Below are 18,494 nucleotides of genomic sequence, written 5' to 3'. Positions count from 1 at the left end.
CTCACCTATCCATTAGGAAAAACAAAAAAACAAAAAAGACCAACTCCCCTTGTGGCTCCCTCTAGCTTTTATTTTATGTCCTGCACTTTTTGTCACATAAAAAATTTGTGAGAAAGGGCAACTGCTGTGCTTCAGTTAGAACTTTTTAATGAAATTTTAAAGCCACGTGAAATGGCATATGAATGCTGTATGCAATTTGGAGTTTCAGAAAAACACAAACAAACAAAAAAGCAAGCTAGCTAAAATGTTAGGTAATGTAATGTTTCCCAGAATAAAATCCCAGTTATATGTTCTTTGCTGACAAAGCCAGGCCAAACTTTACTGATTTCTGTAACACTGTAAATGTCTTGGTTTTATGTCATTTGTGAAATTAGTATTTTCCTGCTTTTCAGTTTTGGTCCTGGCTGTTATTCATGTATTTCATGATTTGAGCCTGGGCTGAACTGTAGTCAAGCTGGTGGCCTGAGTCCAACAACACATAATGTAATCAAAGCTGAAGTACTCAACACTTCTTGTGCAGATATGGCGGTGAACCAGAATGGCTTTTGTTGATTTCCTGCAGTCCCCCCCCCCCACCACACACACAAGGAAGCATATGTCATACTGACCACACTGAACTGTTATGGGCTCTGCTTTAAATTCAAATCATGAAGCTTATTTTGGCTTTTATTTAAATTATTTTGCAAATGAATTTTCCACTGATGTATTTTTTTCTTGGGTCACATTGGACTGGGCTGAATGAATGTAATTAAAAAGATGAGGTCAAAAGGTTAAATTATTATTATTATTAATTAACATTTAGCTACATTAAAGTGTGAGTGGCTCCAGTGGAGTGGTTATATTTACATAAAACAAAACATGCAGGCAAATTCCATCATGTTATCTTAATAACAAATAAACTGAAGTCGAAACGAGCACATCATTTCATCCGCATTTATAACCGTGTCAGAACAAACCAGGGAGATTAGATGTTTGTTTCAACAGTAATTCACACATTATGTGAGAAACTATAATGGATACTCGGGTCAATGAAATGATGGAGGGAACCAGCCTATCTAAAGCAAACAGAATGATCTCAGGGCCGTGTGAGCTGCCAAGTCAGCACTCCTGTTTCCCTGCTGCTTTTCAGTACAGTAAATCATCTGACCCCACTTCCAACAGTATGTAATATTTACGTACAAACTGCATCTTCATTTTCACATACTCATATAGGCTTTTTATGAACCCATTCAAATGAAAATTGGGTTTCAGTAATAATTTCCAGAGATTTAATTTACTTTAAAAGAGTCATGATATAAATACAATAAGTAAACATCACCTTTGGACTGTTGGATTCGAATGAATAGTCATTTTTTTCTGAGGGATTTTAAATCATTTTAATGATTTTGTAACTGTTCTTCACAACATTGGAAGAGAAGCCATTATCAAATAAATGGCTGGGTGCACTTGTTCAGGTAAAGGTATTGTTGCAGAACACTTCCCACCTTCACACATGGAGCCACGTGTTTAGATTCTTAGAAATGGGAGGCAAGAGGATAAATAGAGATGACATAACGTTAGTTTGATATGGGATTACCGAAACAGTGTTCATAACCTAAGAACTTTATGATTCGATTACACAAATTATGGAGTTGAGCTTTTATGATTTTATGATCAATAGTACAAACGCTGTAGTAAAGAATTGAATTTGCAGCAATTGCAGCTTAATGGGTAGATTGAGTCAGAAAAAAAAACCATCACATCAACTCTCATGGCAAAGAAGAGACAGACCGGCACTTAATGCAGCACGGGAAAAAAGGATTATATACCAAAATCTTGCTGAATGTCATGTTTGCTCTGTGTTTTCATTTGGCTGTTACACCAGCTCAATGTCTAGCACTTATACAGGCAAAGGGCTTCTCCTTCCTGAGCCCCTTCTTGCCCTGTTTTTTTTTTTTTTGGTGGCGGGGTTCCTCAGAGTCTCACAGTTTATACAGTTTATTCCCATATCAACAGACACAAATGCTCACCAGGTATGAGTAATGGTCTGGCTGTTGTCTAGCGGTGGGTCATTTGTCACAGAACTACAGTTAGCCCTTGGGTGCTAATCTGTGGCTATCAAAGGCAGAGGATAATTTTCCTCATGGGACGCAGAGAAGCATTCAGAGTGTTTGGTCACTGCCTTTGAATAAATGGCTATGCTATGTGAGTAAATGACTTGCTAAAGCCAATCATGTTGAGTAGCATAATTTGTGCCATTTTGTCAATAAAATATGGATTGTAAAGCTTCAGGCTACAAGATTGTGGCCCATATATTTTCATTTCATGTCCCTCATGGCAATCCTGCTGCCACCAATTAGCCAACACCTTGTGTGCAACCTCTGAAACTATGCCATCACTGCCAACTTGGCCTAATTGACTTTATTCTTAAACAAACTTAATCTGTCATCTGTGCTGAATTAATCAACTATGTGAGTACAATTTCCATACCTGCTTCATCCCATTTAAGAAGACATGTCCGTTGAAATAACAATGAGCCAGTCACAACCTGTTGTTGACCAGTTTCCTCACACTCGCATCTTATATGTTATTGGAAAAGAATGAATCATGCTTTTGGGCTAAATATCTGAGCAGCTCTTAACAGACCAATTTGTCATTCTGTTTAACGTCTGAACTGATAAATGCAGCAATGGTTCTCTCTGTGGGAAAAACTATGTAACTACATTTTATAATTCAATGATATTACAAGTAACAAACAGAAAAATGTGAATTAATTTGAATAAGATTTCGAGGATAGATACAGCTACAGTATTATTTTATATGGGTCCATCTTAAGGTGACCAGATTTCTGAAATGAAAATCTGGGACATTTTCAGCGCAGTGGTCAAAAATCAGATGTTATCATTATGAAATAAATAACAGGGGTAATTACAAGTTCATGCATTTTGACAATTCGGCTCCAATAAGAACTTTGAAATGTGCCACATCAGAGATTCCTCACGATTTCAGACCACGAGCCACTTTGTGACTGATTTAACCATGCAACAACATCAGCAAGAGGCTACCGTATGAAAATTAAGAAAATGAATTAACCATTAGATGTCTCCAACTAAAACAACAACAAAACAGAAGCCAGGGCTGAAGGAGGCTTCTGCCACAAACAGTCAAACCCTTTTCTGCTGAGTGGATTCTAATCTGACTTGTCTTCAAACAAACTGTCCCAAAGCTTTGCCCACACTCAGGTCATCTCACGTCACTTTTCAAAACTTCAAACACAAAAGCGTTGTGGTCTTTGTCCTGTAAGTCTAATCGGTTGTACAAAATACATAGATTCATACAAAACTTACCAAAAACGCGGTCGTCGGTCTGTAGCTTAGCAACCACGAGTAAACAATACTGACGCGATTTCTGTTTCCGGGTGACGCGCATGCTCTCTGACAGCGACGTCACCAGCTTTGTTTAACTGGCTACCGTAATAACTGGACTTTGAGTCTGTGCGCAACTTTTTTTGGCCTCCCCAATTTAACCCGGCGGACACTTTCGGGGCGGGACGCCCAAATCACGGGAAGTCTGGTCACCCTGTTTAAGAAAGAAGCACACCTTTGGGCTAAATGTCTCAGCAGCTTCCTTGTTTGACTCTTGACAGAGTACTTTATCATCCTGTTTAAAGGCTAAACTGATAAATACAGCAATGCTTCTCTCTGTAGGACAAACAATGTAACTACATTTTTTTTTAAATCAATGACATTAATCTCTACATACAAACAAACACCAGACTGACATAAATGTGAAGAAATAATAATGATGTGATGAAGTTACTGTGACAGTTTAATTGAATTTCTCCTCATCCGGCAACATCTCTGCTTCTCACACTCTCGCGAGATCACGAGATGTCTCGCGATGCCACGCGGATATCATTCGAGCGAAACTGGAGGGACTTTTGTGTGTTAGTGTGCGCTTGTTGTGATCGAGCCAAGCTAACGGGCTAGCAGAGTAAAGATAACTTATCTCCTACCGAACTGCTGCTCGTCACAAGCGTTTCAGCTCCGAGGTGAGGACTCTGCCAAGCAGATGCTATCTTTTTCTCTTTGAACGGCGTTAGCTCGATAGCAATTCGCGAGCGTCTGCGTAAACTAACTTTAGATGTAACTCATCCTTCAGATTAATTTGAGTTCAACTGCGCTGTTTAACTGGCCTAAGGTGTGGACAGATGTGAACAAAAAATAACCACCCAAAATAGTTTGAAGCTGGAAAGTGATAACATATTAGCGTTTGTTTTTAGCCTCTGGGCTAGCTTTAGCTATCTCGTTTAATGTGTTTTGTAACACAATGCTTAATGTGAGTTACAAAGCGTTGTGTCTGTCTTACTCATTGAGTTTAAATAATTTAAACTCGGTCCTTCTGATTTTGATTTTACTAAGTGATGTATCTAAGATGTAATGTTTTGTGCTTTACTGGCTCTGCTTGCTGCCTTTCTCCCCTTCTCCCCTAATTAGTGCGCTGCATCCTGCGTCTCTGAAAATGGATTTAGAGGACGACACTACTGTGCTAACAACCTTGAAGTCTTTTAATTCCTTCATCAGCCGTTCTGACCAGCCACAGCGGCCGTCTGATCAGTCCACAGGGACTGGACACCTGCAGAGTCAGTACAAACGCAGCATGGAGGTTTGTAGAAACTGACAGCATCGTTTTTGTGTTTTCTGTCTACTGTGTAGAGGCAGTAATAAAGGGTGGACTTTGCATTGACTAAGTTTCCTTTCCCCTCATAGCTGTTGGAAGCGGCAGATAGGGTGAAATCAAAGAATCGCTACCTTCAGTTGGACCAGGAGAAGAAGCAGATGGAGCTGAGTCACAAGCGAGCTCGATTTGAACTGGAGAAGGCTGCTTCTGAAAGTGCACGAGGCCTGGCGGTACGGGTCATGTATTGCCACATGTTTAGCTAATAGGGGAGAGTCAGTGATGATTAATTCTAATGTTGAGGTATTTAGCAGATTTAAGTTTTTACAAAGAAAACCTCACATAAGCGTACGGACATCAGAGTAAATACTGAGTAAAACGTCTTTGTCAAACTCTGATGTTAAAGCATGAGGTTGACCGGAACCAGGAACTGTTGCAGCGGATTAAAAAGTTGGAGGAGAGAGAGACTGAGGCAGCTAAGAACCTTGCTGAGCAGGTGGAGGCAAATCGCACTCTGCGTAAGAACATGGGGGGCCTGAACAAGAAATTGGAGGAGCGAGATTCTGCACTTAATACTGCTAACCAGGTACAAGCTAACATAGGCTTGCAAATTCACTAACTTTGCTATTCTGTTCATGTCTCCTATCTCATGCTACCTTACTTCTGTAATCTGTTCTCAGAACATCAGTTCATTGAAGGATGAGATCAGAGAGCTCAAACAGAAGATTCAAAGCAAAGACTCAGCAATTTCTGCCCAAACCCTGGAAAACCAGGAACTGCAAGAACAGCTTGATTTACAGCGCAGGTACAGACATGCATTGAGCCTTCCACTTATCTCAGCTTCATGCTAATGCCCAATGAGCTGTACTGCATAAGATAAATGCTGACCACACACGCTTCGATCTGATTGATATGATAATCAGGAAATATCAGGAAGTCTCACAGCTTTGCCAAAGTCTTCAGTCTATGCAGTCCTCCTGCTCGGAGCATGTCATCAAGATTAAGGTACGTTACGATGTTAATCCCTTTACTAAAGTTGCAGATTCAATGCTAATGAGCACTGAAGATATGTTTTTTTTTTTTTTTTTAAATCACTTGACTTTTGATTATTTTTTTTATACACAAATAAGCCGTTGAACTATTTTAATTCCTAAAAGATCACACATTTGTAGGCAAAAACCTGGCTCTAAATGTTTATTGCTGAATACAATGTACTCTTTTTGATAATTTCAGGAGTTAGAGACCCGTCTTGCCCTCCAGGAGCAAGACATTGCCATTGTGAAGACTGTTAAATCAGAAGTGGCAAAGGTTCCAGATCTGGAAAAGGAGTTGAAGCGCCTCAGAGATGATAATGCCTTTCTCAGGTTAAATAAAATGATTTAAATGTTGTCCACAAGGTTTCACTTCACAGTAGAGTAGACGGGTCAGCAGCACACTTTTCCACTAAGTTTAAATGTTTAATTGGAACGTCTTGATATTCCAATATGACTAGGAGGCAATGGGTGAGCGTTGCCTTTTCAGGTATGTTTTTTTTTATGGATTTTCAAAACCAGACACAATTTGTACTGTGTGTATGCCAATGTTGTGAAAAGATGAGAGTGAAGGAGGGGATGAAAAGTTATATCAAGAGGAATCTCTACATCTCAATTGCTGTGTTCTCGACTGTAATTTCTCTTATTTCAGGAATATGTCATATGCAGAATTATCATGCATATAGATTTTGCTGAAGATGCCTGACTGCTTGGTCACAAGCTTTTAGCAGGACACAAAGATGTATTGGAAAGGAACTCAAAAAGGTTATGAGGGAAAATTCATACGCACCATCCATCATGTCTGATAACATCAGAGGTTGTAATTCATCTGGAATAGAGGAAATGGAGGCACATCTTCACCACCCTCTGCCACTTCACCATGTCTGATCCCCTTTTAGACAGAAGCTCTGTTATCTGGGGTTTTAGTGTAATCTGATTAATGCAACACTTTTTAATGTGCTATCCAATTTCCTGGTTTAACCCTATCATTGATGATAATCTAAAATTAGTCACTGTGAAGTCAAAGGATCTGAAATCAAGTTTTAAAATGTGTGAATGTTGACAGGAATCACAGTTAAATCACTGAATCTCAATCCTTGAAGTTAAGATTGAAGAGGATTGAAAGTTTTTTGTTTTTTGTTTTTTTTTCCCCCTGTTTGCTGTTCAGGGAAAACAGAGAGAATTGCAGTCTGCTGAAAGAGGAGGTAGAAGGGCTGAGGAAGAAGCTGGAGCGGATGGAGAAAACCAAAGAAGAACTGGTTAATATGGAATTGGAGAAAGAGGTAAACTAATCCGTTTCACCACTATAAACTGATATCAAAGCATTAAAATACATTATGGTTAGGTTAGAACCTAAGCAAAGCTGCACTTTTTCTATTTATAGCCAACTTTTCTTATTGTAGTTCTATTTTTATTGGTGTTTTTATATATGTATGTATATATTATTCATTTGATTTAAATGTATTTATTTTTTTCAAAATGTTTATTTATCCTGCCTTATATTTTATATTTGTCATTACTAAGATGATGTCAAGGTGGATGCACAGCAGGCTATTTGCATTCTGCCAAATGTTGGCTGGTTTCAGCACTGCATTTGTTCGATTTTCGTCTACGCTCAAGAGGTCACATATCATACGCAAAATATTGCACACACAACAGTGCTTTAATACAGAAGTCCAGAAATGTATCAGTAGCAGCAGGAGTAGACAGCTGATATACTACTCTGTGTGTACACTGCTTTGCTTCATTCTATTTATTTTTCTTCCTAGGTGTCTCAGTTTAAGAGCACATGATCTGTATATGGCAGTGCTAAAATAGAGCAGCAAAAGATGAAAGAAATCTGCAGTGAATTGTGTCTGTCATTTTACATTCGGTGGAAATGATGGCAACATTTTTAATATATGGGTTTATATCGTTGTTGTGGTACGGTCAGAAAACAAAATTCAGTATTCATTTCTTAAAACATTTACATTATGCATGGATAGCTGATCACACTTTAGTCAGTTTTTTTTCTTTCAATGTTGAGACTGTAATTACAGCATTTCTGTCCTCTAGACAGTGCAAACAGGTAACCTCTGTTTTTTTCACGTCTTAGAGGTTGGCTGAGAAGCTCCAAGGCTGGGAGAACCTGGGACAGTACACTGGACTCAACATAAGGTCAGACATGGTGTGAGTGACTGAATGTGTGGCAGATAAAGAGAGTTTACCATTTATTTTTTATTAAATATGAAAACGTACCACAAGGGGGAGCTGTGGTCTCTACAAATTAATGGGCCTTGTTATTGGATCAATTCCACCAGTTTGTGTGAAGGTGTGTGTTTGGTTAATACCTGCATATGTGTGCGCTGAATTTGATTTAATGCATCTAGTCAAAATTGGTAATGAGAGAATGATTGTGGGTTTTCCTTGTGAGCAGCAAAGCAGATCTGACAGATTAAAAACACTGCAGCTTTGTCCAGTGCATGCATGCTTGCGTGCATACACACACGCACCATTTTCTATATGATTAACTCTGGCTCTGAAGTAAACGGAATGTTAAATTGAAAACAGCAACACAGCACAGATTTTTCTGACTGTGTTTGTGTGTGTATGTATGTGTGCAATGTGTGTTACACAATGCTAAAGGGCAAAAAAAAAAAAAGATTGACACATGGTAAATAAAAAACAGAATTTTTTCCTCTTATAAGGCTTTATCTGACCGTATAATGTGTTATGGGACCTGACCTTGTTAAATTTGCAGTTAGCGCATCATATGGATGTACTCCTGAGGAATCCTAGTACAATCATTTTGTGTCCATCATTTCTCTGTATACTAAAGATTGATTAGGTTATCATGCAATTACAATGTAAAAATGAAGAAACAGTTTGGTTTTTTTTTTTTATTACGTAAAACTGCAAAAAGAAACAAACACCCATAAGTATGACAGCCATACTGTTCAAAAGTAAGAGTTAATGCTGGTTGCAAATCATCATTTTGAAAGTACTTGAAGGTGTTAATACTGTTTATTAAGTGTCCAGGTAAATGTTTGGCTGGTTCAGGATGTTTTAGTTTCCTGGCACAGACTGTTGATGCAGAGGCCAATAAATATCCTGTGGATTTTTACTGCCCTCCGTACAACAGTGCGTTATGAGAATTAGCATTCATCTGGATTTATGCATCAGTGAGATGTTGTGATTGCCCTGGAGGGGTTATATTTTCCAAGTATGGACAGCAACTGTTGGGGTTTTTTTTTTTTTTTTGAGGAAGGCTAGAAATTATGAAATTATTAAAGTTTAGTTCAGCAAGTTCCATAAGAAAAGAAAACATGACACTGCGATGACAGAGAGATAATATCATCAGCAGCTGATGTCATGAAAACAGAACTCTTTCTGGTATTTATTTTTATAACATTAAATATCTGAGCTAATGTTTTTGTTGCCATGGAATTGTTATTGTTTTGTTTTTTATGTGCGGGGTCACGGCTACAAGTTAAAGCTGCTGTGGCAATGCAGTTTCTTAGAAAGGATTACTAAAGGATCTGGCTATCTGCCTTTGTACAACACTGTGTAATTTATTTATTTATTTATTTTTGCCAGCCAATAAGTATTTTTCTAAACCACAGGATCCTTGTGGTTTCAACATAATTTTATTTTTTGACACAATGTAACATGTCATTTTGGGGTGGTTGTAGGTCTTGACAAAAAAATGTGTGGTGGTTCTGTTGTATATGAGCAGTAAAATACATTGGTGCTGTTAGTTGGGGAGTTTGTCTCCTGCAGCCCTGGATTTAATTCCTCACCAGCCGTTTGCTACTCAGACAAAAATAACTTAAGGACAGATGTGAATGCAGTACATCAACAATCCATATGGCCGCCTGGTGAAGTAGACTAGCCTCGCTGCTGCTTGAATGGCCAGCAGTTGGCTCATTGTGGTGTGGTGTTTATTTCCTTTCCCTCTGTTTCATAGTGTGATAACATTGTGCTTGTTTATGTGTATGCCCATGTGGTTGACAATTGAAAATTGACTTGAGCAGAAAGAACATTTCTCTTCTTGGAAATTAGGCCATTCGGGACAAAATAGGATGGGGGAGTTTCTGGGAGTAAGTTTCCTTTTTCCTGAGGCTTTTTCCATTTTTGCTCTTCTGGAAGAGTAGTTTTAATGCAAAGATGGCGTCATTTGGGATCATGCTAGCTAGTTGAAATCCACTTCAAGGTGTGTATGTAATTTTGTGTGCTACATGTGTTTTGAGATTTGGTGTATTATTTATCCCTTGCAAAATGTTTTTTTTTTATAAATTTATAAATGCATAGTGTGGCATTGCTCCATAAATTGTAATCTGCTGACATCTGTCTGAGCCCTGTATATTGGTCCCTAAAATACAGAAACAATAAGAATGTTGATTGTCAACAGTTCAAAGCTCAGTTGCTCATTATGCACAAAATATTTGGGTTTGAGACAGCTGAGGAGGGAAAACAGAAATTTAAACTTTTTTTTTTTTTGTGCTGTTAGAATCTGCAATGAACATTTCCCACTTTATTATTGTGATATGTTTATGGAACAAGCAATGAAATGACATAGAAATGATGAATGAATTAAAGGATAATGAAAATAGTTACTGGTTGCAGCCTTGTTATGCGGAGGCTTTACATCAGCAGAGTTAGATTATGTCCATGAGAAATGTTGGACTATGCTGCTCAGGTTTAGTATTCAGGCTATGGCTTAAATTGTTGTGGGAAAAAAATTGTCCCTTTTTATGTCTGACAGCGAAAATAGTGAATATTGTAAGATGGGTTATGAATGTGCTGCTCCTCTCATCTATATATTTTCCAAAGTTGAACTCCCAACATTCAACAAGACTCTGAGTTACCTCCCTCTACTCACTGAAGTGTGTGCTCTTGAGGTGTGACCCTGTCATACCACAAGAGTTGTTCTTGTCACCTTATAACATGTCACCCAATAATATACACCTAACCTGTTATTTGCAACATCACCAAAGAATGACGGGTCCATAGTGTCAGGGGGGAAAAAAAAATAACCAAAAAAGAACCAAAAAACAAAGTCAAAGCCCTCCAGAACCATCTCAGGGCTCTCAGGAAAGGGCTAATCCCTCTGGACTCGGTGCAATGTGGAATCACCTACTGGGAGTACCATAGTTATTCCATCATATGATTCATCAACCCATATTTTAGTCATGAGATTATATCCATACCTGAGGCACAATGTAGGCAAAAAGAAGTGGTGATAAATCCATGCCACCCAAACTTTCACATGGTGTACTCTGGTTTTCTGACCTTGATGTTAACCTTGGCTGCTCAGCACTTTCTGTCCGTGCACCTAATTTGTCATACAACTCAGAGGACTGTCGAATGTTGGTGCAAAACTACCAGGTCAGCCCTCAGGTTACTGCAGACTCTCTCTTGTGAATGCTGAAGTTTATTCTCAGTCAAATAAGTAATGTTGTGCAAACTTCATCCCGTCGATTTGTGTTTCAGAGCAAGGCCTGCGTCAATTTTCAGGTGTGTCAATTTAACAGCTAGGTGGCAGTAGAATTCTTTCAGATCCACAATCACACACACGATTCAAAGTTTGGGGGTCCTGTGGTGCATTTTTGCACGGGGTATGTGATTGTCTGCATTGTTGCCTTCCCTTTGTGTGTTTGTGTGTTCTGTAATCTATCAATCTCTCCCATGGAGTGAGTTTGTTTTGTAGAACTGTGACCAATATTTAGCCCACTATCTTCCAATCATCTCTCCCTCTGCTGCTCATGTCATTTTATTTCCCAGTTCCCACTGGCCAAGTAACAAAAGAATATGGAAACGCTGTCATTTTTGTCTTTTCTCTCTCCTTTCTGCTTTCTCAGTCATTGATTCCCCCCCCCGCCCCCATTGTGTGTATTCAAGTGTACATGAACACGTGAGTATGCTAACTACTCTGCTGTCTGTCTGTAGAAAACCAGAGGATTTGTCCAGGGAGGTGATTCAGATCCAGCAGAGAGAAATTGCTCTGAAAGAGCAGAACTACACACTCAACAGCCGGTAACACGCACACTTCCTGACACACACCCTAGCACAAAACCTCTCTCTCTGCCTTCAAACCTTTTTCCTAACATTCTGTCAGCCTGTATGCCTCTTTCTCCCAGTGTATCTATTAGAGCGTATCTTTGAGAAGTCCTTAATTGTCACAAAGTTAATTAAACTGGTACTGATTCTCATAGCAGTCCTGACAGTAGCCACTGCTGTGTGTGTGAGAAAGAGATTGAGAGGGAATTCACTAATTAAACTTGTCCTGTTTAGGCAGAGGTGATGTCTGTGAGGAGAGCTGGGCACATGCTCTGGTACAGTCATGCTGCAGCTCAGTCCGGCTAAGAAAGCTTTCATTAGCTAACGAGCGTCTTTCTTCTGCTGAGCTTATTGGGCTCATTATGAAATATTAGAAATAGCAGAATGGCTATGAGGGGTGGGCGTAGGAAAGGAATGTGAAGGCAGCTAGTGGCATAATTATCGTCCTCTGGTATGATTATTGCCCCATTGATCAGACCTGGCACAAGTCACTGATGCAAATAATATCTGGACAGTTTTGTAGTGATTATTTGCTGTTAGCCAGGTAAGTTGTTTACTGTGGAGAATTATTCCAAATGACCAATGAATTGCTTATGTCGAAGTGTCGTGAACATTAGCAGCAGTATTCAGCCTGCCTCTGTCATTCCTTGCCAGACTAACTCCAAACTGTTAATTTGTCCTGCTCTGACAGTGTAAGGAGTGTGGAGCGCTCACAGTCCGAGCTCCGCACAGAGGTGTCTCAGCAACGCAGCAAGACCCTGGAGGAGCAGAAGAAGAGGGAGGCACAGGATGCTCTCGTCCGTCGGCTACAGAAGAGAGTGCTGTTGCTAACAAAGGTGCCTGACCATCAAAGATACTCACACACAGAGACACACGTTAGCTGCTATTGACATCTTCGCAACAGATCCTTCACAGAATTTAGCTGTAAGACTTGGAAGCACCTGAATCTCAAAGCCAGCACAGGATTCCTAATCTCCCCTTTTTCTCCAGGCTTGCTCTGTTTGGTCAATGAATGTCATATGACTGCTCTTCCTGTCTGTCTGCAACTCCTCTGCTCTGCAGTTCCTGACTAGACCACCCTATGATATTGATTTCTCAGTGTGTGTAATTCCCTAGGTCAACATGCTCAGTCTCTTAGTGCACAAATCACACACATGCACTCAGTCAGTCACCATCACAACTAAACTGAGCTAAAAACATGATAAGAATCTGACTTTGTCCACAAAAAACCCAACCATTTGCACTGAACATTCATTTGAATTTAGAACATTTGATTAAATGTGATTTCTTTCCACCTGGTCACAGTATATTGAAAATGTCTATTGCTGTGGTTAAAAGCTCTGCTTGCTAAAAATTTGACCCCATAATGCATTCATAGATTATTTTTCAAATGTTCATGCTGTTATCAGCCGATTAAATTTGTTAGTAACTTTTAGTGTTGCTACATAACTAATGCTAATATGACCAGCTGTTTACTTACCAGTCTAGAGGGGGAATTTATTCTTTGCTGATGTTTCTATCCCATTTTCTACTGAAGTGGAAGTACCATCTCTCACTTGTATGAGCCCAGTCGCTACTTTCACCTCTGCAGATCACTGTAGCCTCCATCCAGTCTCCCCCAAAAGACCTAGTCCTGCCCAGAGGTAATGTTATTACCACTTCTATTAAAAATGGCTGGAGCACTGGTCAAGTGCCAATTGCCACCCGCTCCTGACAAGAAATCGTGTTCAGTGGTAGGAAGCATGCAGAAACAACCTCTTTTCAAGCTTAAAGAGCATATTGATACCTCTTACTGAAAGATCTAAAACTATCCAAGTATATCCAGCCTTTTCTACATGATTTCTCATTTATTCTTCTTGTGCATTTAAGAAACCACAGCATATGGATGTATTGGATATGGCTGTGAGGCAACATTTTTTCCTAGTAATTATTATTCTTATTCTTATTATATTATTTTGTTATTAATCAGCTTTAATAGTCTGAGTAATAAGAGGAAGAGATCTTAATATTCATCTTCCACCAGAGGGTATAACTGTAGTCTGGCTTAGCAGTGTGTAATGATTAAATGTATACCATGCAAAGTGTGTGTGAACTTGTGCAAAGTCTTATTTATTTATCAAAGCAGACCTTCCTCTTGGCCTTTTATTTTCTTTTTTTTCTTATTGTGTTGTGTTTTGGATGTTTCTGTGCTGCAGCTTTTGGGCCTGTTGGTGTACCTGCATGCAGCATCTGAGGGGAAAATTTTCGACTCCAGGTTACATGTCGGTCCCCATCTCTCTCCTCGGCTCTCTGTCATAGAAGTGTAAAGAACTGCAGGGCTTATTGTCAGTTTGACAGTTTGACATTCACACAAAATCTGGCAATGCTGCACCTTCCAACAGGGTTGTGCGGAGGTGTGTGTGTGTACTTTATTATTATTATTATTTTCGTACTTTGAAACCGCTGTGTAAGAACATAGTGAAATGATTTTTTTTTTTTTTTTTTCTGATCCACTGCCCAGTCTTCACCAACGCTTCTCCCACTTTTCATTCACTCTCTCCCCCCAGGGCCAGGGAGTAGAGGATGTTTACTGACAGCAGCCAAAAAAAATCTTGCAAATATTATTATACCTATACAAATATTACACATTCAGCTGCCTTTCTCAGCTGCACCTGAACATCATTTCTTAAAGATGTGGATAAGAATAAAATTTCTCACACACATCATGAGTTCTTAAAGTTGTTCGACTGTGATGAATCCTTCCATCTCTGCTAGAATGCTGCAACTCCATTATTTGACTATTGCCTTCTTCAGATGTTTTGTTTCTTACACATTTCAGTCGAACTTTATAGGCACAGTCACATCTTTGCACACTAGATAAAACAGTTGACATAAAAGCAATTTAAAAAAAAATAGCCGATGAAGCACTAATGATAGTTTTATCACTCTGTCCTCCTGCTCCCTGTTTGTCGTTTTTTTTTTTTTTTAAATGAGAGTTTTTATCAAGAGACGAGCTGACAGATTTTTGATTTAGATTGAGTGAATTTTATTGCACAGTAATAGACTGTAAATAGCTGAAGGGCCTGTTTAGGATACGTAGCAAACGCACACAAACACACACTGACCTCTAAATGTGATTGGAACCTTTTTTGTTTTTACTTCTGTTCCCCCTGTCTTCCTGCTTTTGTCATCTTCCTCTTGTCGCCTTTGAAAGCTTCTCACAAGAGATCTGTATTAGGTAGCTGTGTAATTTTGCATGACAAGTGACGGCGCTTCAGTGCTAAGAAAAATTAAGTTAAATTAAGTATGATTTTTAGATATAGGTTTTTTTTTTTTAAGATCCTTGCTCTGTCATCTTGAAATAGATTATTTTATTATTTGATCAACATGCTATGCTTTCTCAACTTAGCCCTGGTCATATAAACTGTTGAGTTTTTAATAACTAATAATACAGAATGAATCTGTGAATTGAAGGCAGAGGAGGAGAATCATCATTTTAACTGTGGTGACTGACGTTGAATTTGTGTTAAATATTGGGATTTTTGCTAGTTTTTGATAGATTCTTCATATTTGTCATTTCGTCTGGCTACCAGTTGGCTTGCCTAACACTACAGATGATTTAAAATGGCTCATCATTGTCCTGTGATTTTTACATGGATTTATCGCTGTACTAGTCAAAGCATGTACAGTAAACGCAGTTTAGTCTCAAAGTTAAGTTGACGTTCATGAAATGAACAAATACTTAAAACTTCAAGACGATTTAGAAGAATTCACGTAATTATGATGTTTGTGGTGCATGTCTGCTACCGTTTGCTTTTTTCTTGCTCCGTCACCTTCAATCATAAACATGTCTTTTTGATGTTTGTTTTTTTTTTGGACCCATTCCAGTCCATGCATTTTTTTCCCCCTCTCTTGTGTGAATGAACATAAAAATGTCAACCAGAAAGACACTGACAAAGACTCGTGAGCTATTTGGAGAAAGCGTGTCAGCCTGAGTGACACTTGTGAAAATGTTGGCTATAGGAGATTTGGATCCTCTCATCTCTAACAGAAACAACTACTTGCTGTGTTGATTTTACTGGACAGAGCGCAGTGTTGAGGGCATGCCTTTCATCCCAGAATTATAGAGAAGAAATAGATGTGAATTTTTAAATTATCTCCTCCCATCTCAGAGAACAGAAATGCAGCAGCATACTGTCATATGCTTTGTTTGCAGAGGCCTTTCTCTGTCGTGACTCTCATTTAATGTTTTGGTTTCTTCTTTATTCTTCAACTACAAAGACATTTGTCTTTGATTTGATTATTACATGAGAAGAAATGCAAATGAGTAAGACCATAACCCAAAACTCATCTTGTCAAAGCTTGGATGTGAAATGTGCTGCTGCTTTATACTTTATTCCTCATTTACAAAGATACTTGTCTTTTTAACACCCAAACAGTCATACATAGGCAACACAGTGAAATCAGAAAAACATGAAAAGCCTACAACACCCCCTATTTATTCATGCATATAAATGCAAATATTACACATCTGATAACACAATACTCTGTAGTGCCATGGCTTTATTTCTTTGTGACATATATGTATGTATGTATGTATACAGCATCATTTCCACTTTGTTGGTTTATTTGTGTGTGTGTGTGTGTGTGTTACAGGAGCGTGATGGAATGCGGGCTATACTGGAGTCTTATGACAGCGAGCTGGCACCTACTGAGTACTCTCCCCAGCTCAGCAAGCGTCTCAGGGAGGCAGAGGACATACTGCAGAAGACGCAGAACCACAATGCAGAGATGGAGGTTTGTGCACAGGCTTGTGACAGGCATACACAAATACCAAAACCTGTATGTACTGTCCCCTCCTCATATAGCCGAGTGTATTATGGATAAAAAATATGCTTGATTCTATTATATTTTTCATTAAATATTAAGAACTATATTACATTAACCAAATTTGCTGGCTGCTTTAGCATGCACGTTGTTAACTGGTAATTTGCATGCTAATGGCACTGCAAATGTGTGTTGTACAGCTCACCCTTGCAATCAGTGCTTCATTTAGTGGGCGAGTGAACAGATATATGTGCCTAAAAGTGATAAAATTGTGAGATACACTAAAATAAAAAGAAGCCTGAGTGTTGTTGAATGAACTGTACACTTTGGTTAATATATAGCAGTTCCCATCTCTGCTCTGTGCACCTGCTCTGCTTCTGCTAATACAGTAAATCAGAAGGTGGACAGAAGGACATTTTTCATTATATTTTGTGTTCTTTAATGTTTCCCCCTTTATCTTGTCTGTCACCTTAGGCCCAGCTGACCAAAGCACAGGAGGAGACGGGGTCACTCAAACTGCAGCTACAAAAAGTTAGTACACATTTGCACACATCCCAGCAGTAGCGTTTTCACACATATTTTGGTATATATCTATACAGCTTTGTCTATGGCTTACAGAGACAAACAACCATAGATTCTCACATATACAAGTCACCAGTGAACCTAACTTGCATGTCTTTGGAGTATGGGTTGAAGCTGGAGTACCTGTACCTTCTCACTGCGAGGCGACAGTCAAGCAACAGCTCCAGTAAACTGAATAAAAAACCACAAATGTGTATCACATTTATAAAATCTACTGCTTAATGATTTTCCAAATGATCACAGGTACTGTAACCTTAGCTGTTAGCATTCAAGGCCGCTATTTGTAAGTTTTTGCTTTTACTAAACAGTATCACAACATCAAACATCATTTGACATCCTCTGCTGTCTCCACCAATGGAAAGCCATTCTAGTGATAACTCTTGTTTTGCTTGTATTTCTATCACTTCTTTTCTCCTACTGAAGTTGGCAGCCTCAATAAAACTTTTTAGTGGTGACTGTCATCTCAGTAGGTGTGCTGTGCCTTCCTGCAAGCCTAAGACACTTCAATGCCACTGTGACTAACATGCTGACCAAAATCATTTCTTCAGCAGCTGGATTGGTATTTACAGTACACGTATGTTTAGCTTTCTTTTGTAGTGTACAGTGACATGAGTAGTCAGCTGATGAGATGTATACTACGAACATTAGATCTCCTTTCTAAACAATTAAAGGACCCTGCTTGGCTGCCAGGCTGCAGAGACCAGATAGTTTGGCCTGTGAATAGCATTAAATAGTCTTAAAATGGGAATTTTGCCATATTAAATCAGTCAGTTTATCTGTTAAATCTCATAAACAAGAAAATACATACAGCTAACTTAAATTCTTTATGTGGAGGTAACGGGAAGGTTACAAAAGAGCTGATTGATTTAAAATAAGATGTAAAACCAGGCTAAATTGAGACACCAAGACGCTCTCATATACGTGTCTGTTTTTGTGTCTTAACTTCTTCTACGTTCTCTGTTTTCATGGCTTCTTGTTGCCAAGGAGACATCAACATAGCCACGGCAATAAGTATTGACGTGTGAAATCCACCTGTCTGCTATAGCAGTAGTTACTTATTCGACTTTGCAAGACCGGGTGTAAGGATGAGCAGAGAGATGGACAGATGCAGTCAGACAGAGAGGATAATGAGCGTGCAAATGGAAATGAGGGATAATTGCGGAGAGGAGAGTGAGATCAGAGAAAGGCTAACTAAGAAACAGTTGGACTTAAAAACAAGTGCTAAGGGAAAAAGTCAGGGCACTGTGAAATGGAAAATGAGTTAGTGTATAGTGTAATGGTGTATAAAGAATATATCTATTTGTCTGGAAATCTGTCTGGAAAAGATATCAGCATGCTGGAATAGAGTCCTCAGGATTTATCTGCAGGCAAAAGGTTTCT

General features: G+C 39.0%; 1 protein-coding gene across 4 annotated transcripts in view; it reads left to right on the top strand.

Moving 5' to 3' along the window:
• The first annotated feature begins 3,912 nt into the window (after window positions 1–3,912).
• Window positions 3,913–18,494, top strand: part of mad1l1 (mitotic arrest deficient 1 like 1) — a 51,177-nt gene continuing 36,595 nt past the window's right edge. The window contains exons 1-13 of one of the 4 annotated variants that reach the window (XM_029504306.1): window positions 3,913–4,030; window positions 4,476–4,644; window positions 4,749–4,889; window positions 5,063–5,242; window positions 5,337–5,461; window positions 5,580–5,661; window positions 5,890–6,020; window positions 6,856–6,970; window positions 7,783–7,844; window positions 11,616–11,702; window positions 12,418–12,562; window positions 16,362–16,502; window positions 17,007–17,063. In XM_029504306.1, coding sequence (XP_029360166.1) covers window positions 4,501–4,644; window positions 4,749–4,889; window positions 5,063–5,242; window positions 5,337–5,461; window positions 5,580–5,661; window positions 5,890–6,020; window positions 6,856–6,970; window positions 7,783–7,844; window positions 11,616–11,702; window positions 12,418–12,562; window positions 16,362–16,502; window positions 17,007–17,063 — 1,410 coding nt within the window. In that variant the 5' untranslated portion in view covers window positions 3,913–4,030; window positions 4,476–4,500. Of the gene's footprint in view, window positions 4,031–4,082; window positions 4,180–4,306; window positions 4,318–4,475; window positions 4,645–4,748; window positions 4,890–5,062; window positions 5,243–5,336; window positions 5,462–5,579; window positions 5,662–5,889; window positions 6,021–6,855; window positions 6,971–7,782; window positions 7,845–11,615; window positions 11,703–12,417; window positions 12,563–16,361; window positions 16,503–17,006; window positions 17,064–18,494 lie in introns of those variants that run through there. The other 3 variants (XM_029504316.1, XM_029504325.1, XM_029504333.1) reach the window with 3 other exon arrangements.

This window comes from Echeneis naucrates, chromosome 1 (genome assembly GCF_900963305.1).
Source record: "Echeneis naucrates chromosome 1, fEcheNa1.1, whole genome shotgun sequence".
NCBI classification, from domain to species: Eukaryota; Metazoa; Chordata; class Actinopteri; order Carangiformes; family Echeneidae; genus Echeneis; species Echeneis naucrates.
The sequence above is the reverse complement of the archived record's forward strand: the minus strand, read 5'-3'. Positions and strand labels throughout refer to the sequence as shown.